At 35.8% G+C, this 18,102-nt stretch overlaps 1 protein-coding gene and 1 pseudogene across 1 annotated transcript; one reads left to right on the plus strand and one right to left on the minus strand.

Annotated features, from left to right (window-relative positions):
- Positions 1 to 1,784: 1,784 nt before the first annotated feature.
- On the minus strand, positions 1,785 to 16,545 carry LOC110632968 (AMSH-like ubiquitin thioesterase 3; annotated as a pseudogene).
- LOC131174132 (uncharacterized) lies at positions 16,365 to 17,691 on the plus strand. Its single transcript, XM_058137211.1, has 5 exons — positions 16,365 to 16,487; positions 16,586 to 16,624; positions 16,891 to 16,985; positions 17,067 to 17,380; positions 17,501 to 17,691. Exons 1-5 carry the CDS (start codon positions 16,365 to 16,367, stop codon positions 17,689 to 17,691), a joined length of 762 nt encoding a protein of 253 aa, XP_057993194.1.
- The last annotated feature ends 411 nt before the right edge of the window (positions 17,692 to 18,102 follow it).

Below are 18,102 nucleotides of genomic sequence, written 5' to 3' on the forward strand. Positions count from 1 at the left end.
TATTTTTTTAAAAAAAATTTAAAGAATTCTCTGTCCATTTTTTCAGTTTCTATTTGATATTGAGTTTATAAAATTTAAATTATTTTTCTGAATAAAAATTTTATTTTAAATATTATTAAAAAAATAATTTAAAAAAATAATTTTATTTTTTTAATATTTTTATTGTTAAAATTTATTAAATTTAATTTTAAATTATTTTTTATTTTTTTTTAATTAATATATTTAAAAAATAATTTTTTTAACTACAGTTAAAGAGGAGAATTAATCTCTATTATATTACTATGTTACATGTCCACGTACTATCTGTACATGTATATTTTATTGTCTAATTTGTATGGAGCAAACTTAAAGCAACGCTAAATTAATTCATGTACAAGATATGAATTAATGTTGCATTGGTTTTGTAAGGATGCGATGAACAGACGGAACCATTTACCTAATATCTCGATTTGAACGTTGATTATTACGTTTCATATGCATGTTTAATACAATAACAAAAGGGAGAAATTGCCATTGGCTAATTATAATTGACTTAATTTATAAAAATTAATTTTAAAATTTTAAATAATTAAATATTTTATTAAAATATTTATAAATAATTAATAAATAATTGATGTGTTTAATAAAAATTAATTTAAAAAATATTTTATTATTAAAATAATTAAAAATTATATTAAATGAGATTTATGATAAAACTTTTAAAAATTAAATGAAAATACGAAGCATTGATGGAAATCCGTGAAAATCCAAGGAATTACGATGATGAGGTATGAAACAAATACAGGTCAGGTCACTGTTTATTTAAGTCTATCTCTAGAATGTGTTGGCAACTTGCAGCATGGCAATAATCGGCAACAGCTATCGCCTGTGGGTCTGAAATAAGGATTCTTCATATCATCTTCATTACAAGCTAGTGGTCCTCATTTCAACAGAGGACCAACCCACTAATTCCAGGCCACTTTCATGAAATGTTATGGTAGTAGCCGTGTGTTGTCGTGTAACTCACATTCTCATTCACTCGATAACATTTAACATACACGCAAATTGAATATACAAGTCGAGAGATTCGGCTTTCTTGTTTCACATTAACGCCACCTTACTCTCATCAGTCATCTAGATGAGATAACAGGAACTAGAACGTTTCCGATCAAACCACATCTGGTCCCTTTTCTTCGCCATATCTCAAAATGTCATTCCATGTTAAATTTCCAACCCTGAACCTACAAACCGAAAAAATCCCAAATGCCTTCCATTCATAAGCCGAAAAACAGTTTCGATACACTTATTTAGTTAATACATGTTTATCATATTGACCAAATAATAGGATAATTATCACATGTAATCACTCAATTTTATAAATATTTTCATAAAAATCATTGTATTTTAATTTTTTTTTTTACAAAATCCACTTAATTTTAATTTAATTTTATTTAATAATTATGACTTAAAATTAAATATTTTCAAGTTAATATGTTAATTTAACAATTATTTTATAAATAAAACTATCTAATTAGTGATTGAAAAGAATTTAACAAAGGAGTTAGATGCATTTATGCATCATTTTTTTAAGAAACTAATAAAATAAAATATTTTTTTATAAAATAAGTTATAAGTCGACAAATTAATTTAAAAAATTTTAAATTTTAATTTTTTTAATTACAATAACTTTTATAAAATTAAATTGAAAAATTAAATTAAAGTTCAGTGAGTTTAATGAAAAAGATTAAAATTCAGTTAAGTGACTTTTATGAGAACACGTAAAATTAAGTGACCACATGTGATAGTTATTCCAATATAATATCATTAACTATGAACAAATTCCCTTTACAGTTGAAAGTCCTCAACAGAAGAGTACAACTACGAAGGGGAAAAAATAAAAAATGAAATATTCTTATCAATTTTCTAATCAATACAATTGAATATACATGTTGAGATATGTATATCGTTTAAAAATTGCTTCTCTTTAAAGCTCTTGCTAAAGAATTGCGGCTCACCGAAGATCACCAACTTCCAACTTTAAGTTGGTATTCATATAGATGTGAGAACAGTGCTCATAAACTGAGCTTCCATCCGAAGGCTCCTCATGAGGATGAAACCCCTCTGCTGGCAATTGCGAATCACAGACATGACATCTGGATCAGACAAGTGAAATATGCCATGTGGACTGCATTGATTGAATATATATGTTAGCATGCTTATTAGTTACAAGGAAAATATTTCTAAAGGAGAGTTCTTAGTTCTCTAGGCAACACAAATTTTTTTTTCAGGTGCCAATCACATTCCTCCAAAGCAAGTACCATGCTTTACATAGAGGTTCCTTTAATCACTCGCTCAATTATTGATGACATCAGACTTAAATTGATTCAGTTCTCCTAAATTCATAATTTTTTTTCTTACCCTTTTCATTTAACAAGATAGATAATTAAAATGGTTGATTTTACCCAGGGCCATTTTATATGCTTGATTTTGTTCCTTGCTACCATTTCCTGTAAAGTGAAGCAAATGAAATGAACATTTGGATGAAAAAGAAATCTACCTTGATGCATGGGTTGGGGCCATTACAATTGCAATCGCTTCAGGTAACATGATCTGAAAGCAGGACATAGAAAGGTCTTTCAGAAGTATGTAATATTGCAATATGACGAGACACTAGAGGAAACAGAAGAACAAATAAATGAGGTGATGAGAACAATAGAACAATTGATGTGCAATGTTGATATTATTTGCAATACTGAATCATATTCATAGACAATTGAAGAACTAGTGTTTGGTGAAAAAGAAAAACAGGAAGGAAAAACAGTACAGCTGTCTGAGCACAGTGAAATCAGCAGGAATGCATGGACAGGAACGGATATGTTGAAGGATAAGCCTTCAAAGCACTAACCTCATGGAATTGACTGCAAATATTGCAAGATCAAAGAAAACATAAGCATGCACTAATGCAGTTGATGTATGCATGCTCTCAACTCAACTAAACTTTTATCCAAAAAATTTGGGGTCGGCTATATGGATTCTCTTTCTCCACTCTAAATGATTTTGGGTTAAATCCTCAAAAATGTGTGTAATGCATGCTCTCAAATGTGAAAAATTTATTATTAAGAACTCCAAAAATAGTGCACAATTTTAGTAAATGCAAAAGAGATAACCAGCTGGTTATTGCTACCTGATATGAGTAATGAGCGTGCAGATCAACAGATGACATAAAACATATCTGGGATGGGTGTGTCTGAAAATAAATGCAAGAAACAAATATTAAGTGTCTGAAAATAAATGCAGGAAACAAATAATAAGTTAAGTGATTAACACATAATCATGAAAGCATATGCTGCTACTGGAAGACATTATATCCAAAGAGAACGTAGCAATGAAATGCATTTGCTTACTAAAAGGATAGAAAATATAGCAAGCAATACAAGCAAATTTAGCAGAAAATTCATAATTATGGACCATCATGACTATTGAGAGTTTGAGACACGTATGTGAATCCACCCAAGAGGAAAAAGAGACAGTCTGTCTTGAACTTCAAATATTTCTTCTTCATTCAATGTCTGACACTGGACATTAATAATTGTTTCATGAAAATAGAATCAACAATACATAGATACAAGTAAAAATAAAAACTAAAATGCCAACATTAATGGATGATGTCTCAGAGTAGTGGATAAATCACAAAGTTCCTTGCACCATTCAATCATTTAATCATATGAAGTTTCCTTGCATTCCAGAACATAATAATTTATTTATTGTTTGGAGTTATTTAAGTGTTAACTCAAGACAACAGGGGCCTCTGCATGTGCGCTTGTTGGTTTGGGGGTAATAAAATCCTTGGCCTGCATGTTTTAGCTTGTGCATAACCATGGTATCGTTTGCTTTGATGCTTATGGAAAATAATGAATAATGGGTCTATTCCCCCCAAGGAGAACAAACATACATGCAAGCATGCACACAATGCCTCTGGATGCTATCTAAAATTCAATGCTTCTGAATCCTATGTTTTAGCATCAATGCATTTCATGGCTCAAAAATAAAAATAATATGAAAATTTTCTCTGAATCATCATTTGTTTTGAGTGATGGACATGAAGCCTATGAACAAAGTTATGATCAAAACAACAAGGAACTTAAAATAAGAAACACTGAAATTAAGAATTTGTTATTGTACCGAATCTGAAGTTGACTCTTGCTTTGGGATTATGTTAAAGATCAGATCTGAATTAATCTCTGAAATAGAGATTAAAGCAGAATTTTAGAAGATTGGGTGAGAAGAGAATAGAGATTGGATGAGAAGAGAGTAGAAAAATATTGAAGAAGAGAGAAAATATTTCTGTTATTGATTCTTGAATGAATGCATACAGGAAAAGACTTCCCTTTTATACAAGAGAAGTGTAACTGCTTGTACAACAAAGTAGTGTAACTGCCTCTAACAAACAGCAGAAAAGTCAATTACTAAAGTATCTTTTCCCTCCAAAAATCTCAGCTACCCACCTCTCACTACTTATTACTATTCTTCTTCCTCTTCCTATAATATGTAACAATACAACCCCCCCCCCCAAAGTGTAACTGCTTGTACAACAAAGTAGTGTAACTGCCTCTAACAAACAGCAGAAAAGTCAATTACTAAAGTATCTTTTCCCTCCAAAAATCTCAGCTACCCACCTCTCATTACTTATTACTATTCTTCTTCCTCTTCCTATAATATGTAACAATAGCACCCCCCCCCCCCCCCAAAACAGTATCTTCTTGTCCCCAAGAAGATTGAAACTCAAGAAATTGAGAAAGAATAAAGGTTTGATCCTCTCAGGTGGCTTCTTCTTCAGGTAAATTCATCCACTTGATAAGTCCTTGAAGAACTTGCTGATCATGCCTGGTAATTATTCTAATCTGCAAAACTTTTTCTGGAGTCACTATCACTGTATCATCCTGGAAAAGAGGTAGATCCTGAACAATCACAGTATTGTCACCAACCTTTTTCTTTAATAACGAAACATGGAACACAGGATGTATAGTGGAATTAGGGGGTAGTTTCAGTTTGTAAGCCACAGTACCAACTTTAGCTTCCACCTGAAAAGGTCCATAATACCTTGCTGCCAGCTTTAAGTTTTTCCTTAAGGCTATAGAACTTTGCTTGTAGGGTTGTAATTTAAGATACACCCAATCCCTCACTTCAAAAATTCTTTCAGACCTCTTTTTATTAGCATATTGCTTCATTCTATTCTGCGCTGCTAGCAAGTTATCTCTAATAAGCTGAGACATATGCTGTCTATCTTGCACAAAATCAGTAACTGCACCTACTGAAGCATTCTCAAGAGGCAGAAAAGTCAATGGAGCTGGCTTGTAACCATATAAAGCTTCAAATGGAGACAGTTTCAAGGCACTATGATAGCTAGTGTTATACCACCATTCAGCTAAAGGAAGCCATTTAACCCATGAATGAGGTGCTTGATAACAAAGACACCTCAAATACCCTTCCATACTCTGATTTAATCTCTCAGATTGGCCATCTGACTGAGGGTGATAGGCTGTACTATAAGCAAGCTTAGTCCCCATCATTTTAAACAAATCTTTCCAGAATAAACTTGTAAAAATCTTGTCTCTATCAGTGATAATAGAAACAGGAAGGCCATGGAGCTTAAAAATAGTATCTAAAAACAATTTAACAACAGTTGAGGCTGTGAAAGGATGTTGTAATGGAATGAAGTGCCCATACTTTGTAAATCTGCAAATCACCACCAGAATAATATCCTTGCCTTGAGATTTTGGTAGTTGCTCCACAAAATCCATTGTAACATGCTGCCATGCCTGAGTTGGAATAGGTAAAGGTTGTAAAAGCCCTGGAGAGGCACATGTTTCTGTTTTACACCGAGCACAAGTATCACAGCTTTTAATCTAGTCCACCACTGATTTCAACATACTAGGCCAGTAAAAATGTCTGCTCAACCTCACAAAAGTAGCATTAATTCCAGAATGACCACCTAGATGAGAATTATGGTAAAGAACTAACAAATGCTCTCTCAAATTACCATTGCTGCCCACATACAACCTATCCTTATGGAATAGCAATCCATTTTTATAAGAATAACCAGGGTGAGCTTGCTCATCTATTGACAAATGAGAGATGAATTCAACAGCTTTGACATCCCCTTCATAGCTATGAATCAATTGTGTCATCCAAGTAGGCTGCAATGAAGAGTGTAAAGCATAAAGTTGACCATCCACAGCAGATTTCCTTGATAAGGCATCAGCAACTTTGTTTTCAACCCCCTTTCTATACATAATTTTATATTGCAGCCCCAATAATTTTGAAACACCCTTCAATTGCAAATTAGTGTGCAACCTTGCTCCAATAAATGTTTGATACTCTCATGGTCAATCTTAATAAAGAATGGCCCTTGCTCTAGGTAATGTCTCCATTTAGAGACCGCAAAGGTAATGGCTAGCAGCTCTCTCATAGACCGACAAAGTGCTTTAGTTCATGGCCCAAAAGCCTTAGATATAAAGTCTATAGGATCTCCAGTCTGCTGTAAAACTGCACACATACCTGTCCCACTAGCATCAGTTTCAACAATGAAAGGTTTATTGAAACTGGAAGTGCTAGAACCGAGCTTGAGACATGGCTATTCTGAGATGATCAAATGCTCTTTGAGCTGTCTCACCCCACTGAAAAGCATCTTTCTTAAGCATGTCAGTGAGTGGTTTACTGATAATACCATAGTGTTGAACAAATTTTCTATAATACCCAGTTAATCCCAAAAAACTCCTCAACTCTTTGACTGAAGTTGGTATTGGCCAAGACAAAACAGCTTTAATCTTGGTAGGGTCTGTTGCTACCCCTTCCCCTGATATAATATGGCCTAAATAATCAATTTCAGCCTTGCCAAATGAACATTTACTTAGTTTTGCAAACAATTGTTGCTGCCGCAAAACTTGAAAGACTAATTTCAAATGGTGTAAATGTTGTTCCCAAGATGAGCTATAGATCAAAATATCATAAAAAAACACTAATATAAACTTCCTCAAATAAGGCTGGAAGATGTGGTTTATGAGTGCTTGAAATGTTGCAGGGGCATTTGTTAGCCCAAAGGGCATGACAGTAAATTCATAATGCCCATGATGTGTTCTAAAAGCTGTTTTGTGAATATCAGAAGGATTCATCCTAATCTGATGGTATCCAGCTTTTAAATCAATCTTAGAAAAAATTGAAGCACCATGAAGCTCATCTAGAAGATCATCTATAATAGGAATTGGGAACTTGTCTTTAATAGTAAGATCATTCAACTTCCTGTAGTCAATGCAAAATCTCCAAGAGCCATCTTTCTTCTTGACAAGTAGTACTGGAGAAGAATATGGACTGGTGCTAGGTTGAATGACCTCATTTTGTAACATTTCATCCACAAGTTTCTCTATTTCTGTCTTCTGAAAATGTGGGTACCTATAAGGCCTGATATTGACAGGTAATGCTGAAGGTACCAAGGGAATTGAATGGTTGTGACTTCTGAAAGGTGGCAGACCTTTTGGATCCTCAAAAATCCCATGATACTCATCCAATAATGACTGCAATTCAACTGAATAAGGACTTGAGGGTGCTGCAGTACCTTGAAATGCAACAGAATTACTTGAGAATGCTGCAGTATTTGGAATTACTGAAGAATGTGACTCAGAAACTTGTATGCAAAACAAGGGAGTTTGAAAATCCTTCCCCTGCTTGTGTAAAAGCTGTTGACAACTCATACAATTCAGTAGCTTAGAGTGAGAACCCAAATCACCAATTCCCTGCAAAGTTACTGACTTCCCATCCTTCTTAAAACTGATTTTTGAATTCTGAAAATCAAACAGAATGGGATTACATGTTTTCATCCAGTCAACTCCCAAAATCATATCAAAACTTCCCATGTCCAACAACCTCAAGTCAAAATTGAAAGAGTATTGCTGAATCTTCCAGCTAAATGCAGGGCACACACTATTGCTTGCAATTTTTCTGCCATCTGCTACTGTAACAAATATTGCAGGGACTTTCACCAATGGAATCTTCAATTCACTTGCTACTTTGGCATCCAAAAAACTGTGAGTACTACCACTGTCTACAAGAATCAGTAGCTCCCTATTTTGATGCCTTCTAATGACCCTTATAGTTTCAGCTCCTTGAATTCCCTTAATAGCATGGACTGACAGAGTTACTGCCTCTGCACTATTAGGTATATCCCCTTCCATTATATCATGTCATTCCTCCTCTCCTTCCTCTAGTCCTTGCAATTGAAAAACTTCTCCTTCTTTTTCAGACATTTGCAAGGACATTAATGTTTTTTGCTTGCATTGATGACCAGGGAAATATTTTTCTCCACATTTAAAGCAAGGTTTGGGCTGTCTAATGGAGTTAGAAGCATTGGAGCTAGTAAAATTGGGTTTAATAGCTGGTTGGTTGACAGAAGATTGACTAGTGGTAGGTAAAGTTTTCTGTGCAGACTGATTTTGATTGGTGAAATTAGGCTGTTTCAGATGGAAATTTTGGTCTGCATTAGGTGGTTTAGGGGCATAAAGATACAACTCAACTAAGCTTTTATCCCAAAAATTTGGGGTCGGCTATATGGATTCGCTTTTTCCACTCTGAACGATTTTGGGTTAAATCCTCAGAAATGTGTAATGCTTCTAAGTCATGCTGTACTACTCTCCTCCAAGTCAATTTAGGTCTACCCCTTTTTTTCTTTCTATCCTCTAGCCTAATGTGCTCTACTTGTCTAACTGGAGCATCCGTATGTCTACGCTTCACATGACCAAACCACCTCAATCTCCCTTCTCTCAACTTATCTTCAATTGGCACCACTCCTACCTTTTCTCTAATACTTTCATTACGGACTTTATCTAGTCTAGTATGACCACTCATCCACCTTAACATTCTCATCTCTGCAATTCTTATCTTAGATGCATACGACTCTTTCAGTGCCCAACACTCGCTACCATATAGCATAGCCGTATGGTCAGACGGTAAAATTTTCCTTTTAATTTATTGGGAATCTTACGATCACATAAAACTCCCGTGGCACGCCTCCATTTCAACCATCCCGCTTTAATCCTATGACTAACATCCTCCTCACATCCCCATCTACTTGAAGGATCGAGCCTAGATATTTAAAGTGATTACTTTGGGACAGGCCACTCCATTCAAACTAACTCCTTCCCTATCACCGCTTGGCCTTCACCGAACTTGCAATGCATGTATTCTGCCTTCGCTCTACTTAACTTAAAACCCTTTGACTCTAGAGTACTTCTCCAAAGTTCTAGCTTCCTATTGACTCCTTCTCGTGTCTCATCTATCAGAACAATATCATCCGCAAACATCATGCACCAAGGAATACTCTCTTGTATATGTTTCGTCAGTTCATCTAAAACTAATGTAAAAAGGTAAGGGCTTATGGCTGATCCTTGGTGTAATCCAATTGAGATCGGAAAATCTCTTGTGTCCCCACCCACTGTGCGCACAATAGTAGTTGCTCCTTCATACATATCTTTCAATACTTGTATGTACCTAATAGATACCCTCTTTTGTTCTAACGCATTCCATAAGACCTCTCTTGGAACACTATCATAAGCCTTCTCCAAATCAATAAAAATCATGTGTAGATCTTTTTTCCCATCTCTATATTTCTCCATCAAGCTTCAAATGAGAAAGATCGCTTCCATAGTTGAACGACCAGGCATGAAACCAAATTGATTGAGAGAGATAGAAGTATCATGACGTAGTCGATGCTCCACAACTCTCTCCCACAACTTCATAGTATGGCTCATGAGTTTAATTCCTCTATAGTTTGAGCAACTCAGATGTCTCCTTATTTTTAAAAATAGGTACTAAAATACTCTTCCTCCATTCATCAGGCATTTTCTTTGAGTTTAGAATCTTATTAAATAATTTAGTTAACTATGCCACTCCCATATCTCCCAAATACTTCCACACTTCAATTGGTATTTCATCGGGTCCACAAGCTTTACCTACTTTCATTCTCTTAAGTGCTTCCTTTACTTCTAAAGATCTAATCCTTCTAGTATAATTTACATTCTTTTCTATTGTTCTATAATCTATATTCACGCTATTTCCATTTTGACTATTATTAAAGAGATCATTAAAATAATTTCTCCATCTTTCTTTAATGTCCTCATCTTTCACCAACACTTTTCCTTCTTTATCCTTAATGCACCTAACTTGATTGAGATCTTGACATTTCCTTTCTACTCCTTGCTAATCTATAAATATCTTTCTCCCTTCTTTAGTTCCAAGTTTCTCATATAACTTTTCAAAGGCTGTGCTCTTGCTTGGCTAATCGCTTTTTTGCCTCTTTCTTTGCTATCTTATACTGCTCATATGCCTCATTATTATCACATTTAGGTAATTTCTTATACCATTCCCTTTTTCTCTTCATCGCTTTTGTACTTCCTCATTCCACCACCATCTCTCTTTGAGGGTGGTCCATGTCCTTTAGACTCCCCAAGTACTTTTCTAGCTACTTCTCTAATCTTTGATGCCATCCTGTATCCACATATCATTGGCCTCCATATCTAGCTTCCATACTTGCACTCAAGAAGCTCATTTTGAACTTCACTTGCTTTACTCCTTTGAACTCCCACCACTTTGTTCGAGCTACACTATTTCTTCTGACCTTACTTGAATTGTTCCTAAACTTGACATCCAAGACCACCAACCTATGTTGACTTGTTAAAGCCTCTCCTAGAATGACCTTGCAATCCTTGCATAGAGCTCTATTTGTCTTCCTGGTTAAGAGGAAGTCGATTTGGCTTCTATGTTGCCCACTTTTGAAAGTCACTAAATGTGACTCTTTTTATAAAGTAGGTATTTGCTAGTATTAGGTCGTATGCCATAGCAAAATCCAGGATGCTTTTTCCCTCCTCATTTCGACTGCCAAAACCAAAACCTCCATGAACATTCTCATAACCTTGCCTATCACTTCCTACATGTCCATTCAAATCTCCACCAATGAAAACATTCTCTTCATTCGGTATGCTTTGCATTAAATCATCCATATCTTCCCAAAACCTTTGTTTACTCTCACTGTCTAGTCCTATTTGTGGGGCATAAGCACTAACTATATTTATTGTTTCTCCGTCTAGTACTAGCTTTACTAGTATAATTCTATCTCCTACTCTTTTCACAGCTACTGCTGCGTCTTTCAATGTCCTGTCTATAATTATACTCACTCCGTTCTTGTTTCTCTCCTTTCCGGTAAACCACAATTTGTAACCTGAATTACCCACTTCCTTACTTTTCTCTCCTACCCATTTAGTCTCCTGAATGCAAGCAATATTCACCCTTCTCCTTTCCAAGGTATCCACAAGCTCCATTAATTTTCCTGTAAGTGATCCAACATTCCAAGTACCAACCCTGATCCTTCTCCTATCCTGCTCCTTCCTAATTGGTCTCCTTCTATGATATCTTCTATTATTTTCTATGTCTATCTTGTGTTCTGTTCCACTATTTGTTCTATTATCTGTCCTATGGACTAACTTCTTTAGGGGCATAAAGATATTGTTGAGAATTTTGAATAGTTCTGTGAGTAGTAGGTAATGAAGATAGAGAGTTATTAGGTCTATAATTGCTTTGGTAAGGTCTGGAATAGGCATTAGGTTTTCTGGTATTATTCAAAAGCTGCTCTTGCAATCTTGCAGTTTCAATAGCTTGCGAAAGAGTTGTTGGTTTGAACATTTTGACCATAGGTCGAATATCATCCCTCAATCCACTTACAAAGCTAGACAGAAAATAGGTTTCTCCTAAATGAGGCATTTCCCTTTCCAATCTAATTCTAATGTCTTCAAATTTGTCCTGATACTCCTCAAGAGTACCTTCTTGTCTCATTCTCATAAATTCTTCAATTATATCCCCCAATCCTTCATCTCCAAATCTACCACACAACTCCTTTTCAAAATCTTCCCAAAAATGTCCTCCATCCCCCTTAATCCAGTTATGGTACCACGAATCAGCCCTATCCACCAAAAATAAACTTGCTATTCCCACCTTTTGATCTTTAGGAATATCATACACTTCAAAGTATTTAATACATTTCCTAAGCCAAACCCTAGGTTCTTTACCATCAAAAGTAATCAACTTAACTTTGAGCAAAAATCTGGACATACCTTCAATTTCAGTTGTAGATCCAACACTATTAGCTCCTCTCTGACCTGTAGTAATGTTCTCCCTTGGCATAGAAAGTATTCCCCTTCCTCCAAGAGTAGCCATAGAAGTACCAGCCTCCTCATTGCCTCCATGCTGGTTTCCTTTGGCCTTCTCAGCCAAATTTGCACCAAACAAGGATCGGAACTCCTCCAGGATAATTTTCCTGGTATCAATTGCAGATTGCTTAATTTTCTCCCTCAATTCTATTGCAGATTGCTTGATTTCCCCACGCAATTCCTCCTTATTTTTCTTAAAATCCTCCTGTAAAACCCTAACTTGTTCCTCCAACTCTGAAACCCTAGATTCTTGAGTAACTGTTCCAGATCTGGTCATCTTGCGACACTTCAGATCTGAAATTGGTTGGTTCCCTCACGCTACAAGCTCTGATACCAAATTGTTAAAGATCAGATCTGAATTAATCTCTGAAATAGAGATTAAAGTAGAATTTTAGAAGATTGGGTGAGAAGAGAATAGAGATTGGATGAGAAGAGAGTAGAAAAATATTGAAGAAGAGAGAAAATATTTCTGTTATTGATTCTTGAATGAATGAATACAGGAAAAGACTTCCCTTTTATACAAGAGAAGTGTAACTGCTTGTACAACAAAGTAGTGTAACTGCCTCTAACAAACAGCAGAAAAGTCAATTACTAAAGTATCTTTTCCCTCCAAAAATCTCAGCTACCCAACTCTCACTACTTATTACTATTCTTCTTCCTCTTCCTATAATATGTAACAAATTATAAGTGTACTGATGCGGAAAACCCTGTTTTTCCACACCGCATGAAGTGAAAAGTTAAGGAAACATGAACGGTGGCTCATTCTCATTCAGGAAATAAGCATGTATATGTGTATCTGTTAAAAATTTTGTTCCACTTACCAGTGAACCAGTAAGAACACCACATGTTTCTAAATTTTTCTGTGTATTTGTACAAGCTAATCTCAAGAAGTCTTCCATCAAATTTACAGGCTGCAATGTTTGTTAGAAGGATCTCAGAAACTAGCATCCAAGTCATCAAGCATTTAGAGCACATAACCATCAAAGTATAAAGATAAATTGTCACGATGAACAATTGATGCTAAACAAACAAATGCGTAAATACATTTACATATATATTCTTAAAAAAGCATGGAGAACAGCATATGACACCTACAATACGTAAATGTTGATATGAATTTGAGCTAGGAATCCCATCCTGGGAAGATTTTGCTGGTCCTGGTCTTGGATCTGTGACTTTCAATGGATGAATAGGAGAAAAGTCATGCACTTGAGCAAGAACAGGAGGTGGTGAAGTTTGCCTGATACCAACGAACTGGAAAGGATCTTCCCTTGCTTCATTAATTAATGCAGGGGAAGACTCTTCAACAGTTCTTGACCATCTCCCATCATCTAAAGAGAGCACTGATTCCATTGTAGAGCCAAGGCTCTCAAAATCGCTATCTTTTACTGCCTCAGTACCATACTCTGCGGCCTGATCCCGGCTATCAAACCATATAAGACATGAAATAGAAAAATGTTACAAGCAAGCACCATTTAGCAAAAAGAAACTAAGAAAGTAATAAGGAACACAGTCAATAGTTGAATTTCATAACAACACACGTTGAATATAATGCAAAACATATAGAAAGGGCAAAAGAAATAAAGAAAGTTTTTAAAGGTTTAGCAGAAAAAAAAAAAAAAAAAAAAAAGAGTTTCACAAAAGTCCTCACCTTAAATTTTCAGAAGAGATTAAGTCAGTATAGGTTGGATATTGGACCTTTATTAAATAATTTGGTGGATCAGCCAATGCATATTTGCACGTCTTACTGCACAAAAAAAGAAAGTAGGATGGAGGAGAAAAGGGGGAAAAAAGCACCCAATATTTTTTATCTTTATCTCAGCACATCCTTGCCATTGGCCCCAAAGACCATAGGGCCCTAAGAATGAGTGTCTAGACGAAGTCTCTTGCTGGGAAGTGGTAAACAAATAGATCTGCAAATATTAAGAAATTAACGTACCATTCTTACAGAATTTAGCCTGCTAAAGCAAATAAATTGCAAAATGTTATATAGACAGGCAGTGTCTAAACTAATTTTCAATGACATTTTGAGCGTGAACACTTTTTTTGTGCAATTGAGTGCCTTAACTGGTCAAATTGACTGACAAAGCAGGAAGCTTTTCATAAGTTGAATTTTCATCTCACATAAAAAAGGAATCAACTTAAGTCAGGCACAAGTTGACAGGAACCGATGTGGCATGTAGAAAATAGAAGGGATCCCAACTTCTAAAATATTCGCCAAGAAGAATCATCTACAGGTCTCATGTCTCTAAATGCAAAACTGTAATCTTGGAACAGTCACAGCTTCTGCAACTGCTTGTCAAATTATGGGGAGTTTGAAGATGAAACTCGAGCATGAAGATGAAACTCGAGTATGATTGTTGTTGTACTTCCAGGACAACTGACGTGCCACACCAGAAGGCTAAGACCACAGAAACCAAAATTGAAATGAGAAAGATAAGTTAGTAATAAATAACTAAGAAAAATGAGTCAAGATGACAGAAAAACATTGGCAAAACTTCACAAAAATAATCTAGAAAAGGAAATGACCAAAGAACAGTTGATGATTGAGATGCCACGCTCATATCAATGGGGCATTTGTTCAAGTCAGTACCTGCTTCACACTGGTGTTCGAGTAAGAGGGGCATTCTGAAGAAGATGGCTCAGAACCGTATGAAATCCTTTCTGGCCCATCAAGTTCGCGCAGCTGAATTCTATCATAAGCTTTGTTCAGCTCATCCACTTAAAGTTGGAATTCTGGCTTCAAAGCTTCAAGCTCATCTAATACAGGTAACAACCTCTATAAAAACAAAGTAAAAACCAATAAAACCGTGCCACTACATTTCCAACTTGAAGCATCCAGTAACTCAATGAATTATTAGCTCACCTTATTATAAACTACTCTCTCCTTTGGAAGCAAAACCTGATAATCTCGGTGAAATGGAATCGTCTCAGACACCAAACTGGAAAGAGAAAAAAAAATGAGAAAAAAAAAAAGAGTGGAGGGGGTGTTTGGTGAACAAAGGTCACAAAATTGAATTGACAACAGAAATTCGCAACACGGAAATAAGTGGGCGGCAAAATAGAGTTTAATTACCTTGAAAATCTAAGAAGTATTATATACTAATCTAAAATATTCTTCTCCTCCCGCTGTACATTCGCCTGTAAAAAATCAAAGGATTAAAGAAAAAACAAGAACACCAAATTTATCAAATGCAGTACATAGACACACAAATAACATTTAAAACCCCTAATTCAACCTCCATTACCTGCGAACATTTCATAAGCAAATTCGGATCATTACCTAATTGAAAAGTAAGACCTTAACCAATTTAATTACCGAAAAGCTATGTGATTAGAAACAACACAAAATGCAATCAAGAGGGAATTAGAAGAAGACAAGCAAACCTGTCCAAGGAGATTATCGGCGATTTTGTAATAGTATAGGAAAGGAATCCGATTATCGACCACGACTTTTCGAGCTATTTTGTTGACGTTGATCTTCATCTTCTTCACCGGCGATAAATAGCTGATCCTCCACGACGCCGATGTGTTTTGCTGGTGATAACACGTGTCCGCTGAACGCAGGTTCTAAGAAAGAAGGGGGAGGCAATGTCTCGACGCACGAGCCAAGGAAAAGGAGAGTCCGTCGTTTTGAAGAGTACGAAAAAGCTTCTGTCATGTTCTATGTCGACATGAGTTCGGGGAGCTTTACTTGGACACGGTAGCAGTCACTTAATTGAATGACGTGGCATATCGTTATTCTACAAACTCTCTACGAATTCTTGTCTAAATTAAGACCCGATCCATCATACAAGGTAAATTAAGTTTAAATAAAAATTTTAAATTAGAATAGACAATCGATGAAAAATTTTCTTCTAAACTCAAGTAAATTTTTTAAAAATTAGGGTGACAGTCTATAATTAAATATAAATAAATATTAATAAGACTATAACTTTAGAATACAAAGGCATAAAATATCAAAAAGAAAATGGTTAATGTATTTAATCATTCATACAAGAGCAATTATGTTTCTAGGAGATGAACTATAAAAAAAATTTGGTATATAAGCATACGGTTACCTCAAGTGAGAAGCTGAGCATCCGAGGAAGAAGAACATCGTACGACTAGTGTCAATATTAGCATCAACCCATTATGCCCTTGTCTGCAAAGCTTTGGTATACGCTTCAGTCACTCGTAGCCTGTTACATACATGACTGCCCTCTTGGAAGTAATCTCTTCTGCAATAACAAAAGATCAAGGATATCAGGACTATTGGTTGGCTCATAACTCCAGATGATGATGATGATTAGAAAAGGGTTTCGGATTGTTTATTTATCTCTGTAAGAATTTGACAAGCAGATTACTCCTTGTAGCTCTTCGACTTGAGGCTTTCCATTCTTGAACAAGGAATGGTGATTTGACAAAATCTATTGAGGAGTTATCGTCCTACATCATTGCAAAAGCATGGTCAAATTTTGGCAAAATCTATTGATTATTGAGATAGTAAACTCCCCTCTCCTTACACTCCTAGTCTCCTCCGTTCTTCAGAACTGATAAGTGGTAGTGGAAGGTAACTAGAAGCATTTCTACATGCCATGAATTTTGTAAGCCATAGTTTATAATGCTTTCATGGCCCAACCCACATGATTAATATACTATTACAAACATCTAAATGCAGATTATCATCCAGCCACAACAAAGGGGACTAAGAAAACAGAAACATATGAGTTGCAGAGTTCAAAAGGTTGAAGTGAGCAGTGAGGTATACAAAAGGTAACTAACAGGGACATAATCACGAAAGATATCAAAGGCCTGAAAATATTAGGGGAACTCACAATAAATTTGTAATGTTAGAACCCTAGTCCTCAACTCCGGAGTCCGGAGACTTCAAAGATTCTACTCTTATTCTTCAATGATTCTCTCAATGCACAGACCAAAGATTCCCACATTTTTCTATTCAATGAGTCTTCCACGAACACCAACCTCTTCCCTCTCAGCATCTCCAACATCTTTCTCCCATCGAACCTGCACAATTCTAACAACACATTATAGAGCGCCAAAATCTAGAAAACCGAATAAAATGGAATCGACCTTAGACCTTGGAATTCGACACCCATGCGGCCTCCATCGGTTGAAGCAGTTAAAGGCATCATCGGCAAATGGGCCAGGTTGGTAAATGTAGGATCAGCATTGTCAACAACCCACTTACCATTAAAGATATCATAAGAACTAAGGTCTGAAATCACATCAGTTTTTTCTTTTCCTGAATTCCTTCGATTCCATTGCAGTGACAGAAGAAAGCGTGCAATTATCGGGCAAGTTCGAGACGAGACATGTGTTCGATGATTTGATTGAAGAGAAGGGAGAGATACAGATTGCCGCAAAGAGAAGGCGAGAAGAGAGAGCAGAGGCGGTGAAGGATGAAGAGTGGCTGGCTAGTGAAGTCGAGAGCAAGAGAAGTGAGAGAAGGAGAAAGTAAGTGGCTAAAAGATGGGTTCTTGATCTTGAGAAAGGGCATGGGAGAGTTGTTGAGACGTTCAAGAAAGCAGTGAAAAGGTTCTGTGAAAAGGTTCTTGAAAGGTGCCATGAAAAGATTAAAGGGCGTTAATCTGCATTATAAGGAGCTTTATCCGATTGATGAGAGATACCAATACCATACTTTGATCATAATACCATAATATTCCTTGTAACGAAATAAGTCAGATTGCTTTTGGCCGCAGAGCATAGGGTCAATTTATCAGAAAAAATCAACGCATCTTGATTCATTACAATTGGACCAGTTGCGTGATGATTGAGTCGTGCATAGATGAGATGAGCGATATTTGAAAATTGTGAAAAGATTGAACATCTTTTAAGGAATGATTTTGGGTTTGAGTAGTGGTTGCATAAT

Source organism: Hevea brasiliensis, chromosome 15, assembly GCF_030052815.1.
Source record: "Hevea brasiliensis isolate MT/VB/25A 57/8 chromosome 15, ASM3005281v1, whole genome shotgun sequence".
Lineage (NCBI taxonomy): Eukaryota > Viridiplantae > Streptophyta > Magnoliopsida > Malpighiales > Euphorbiaceae > Hevea > Hevea brasiliensis.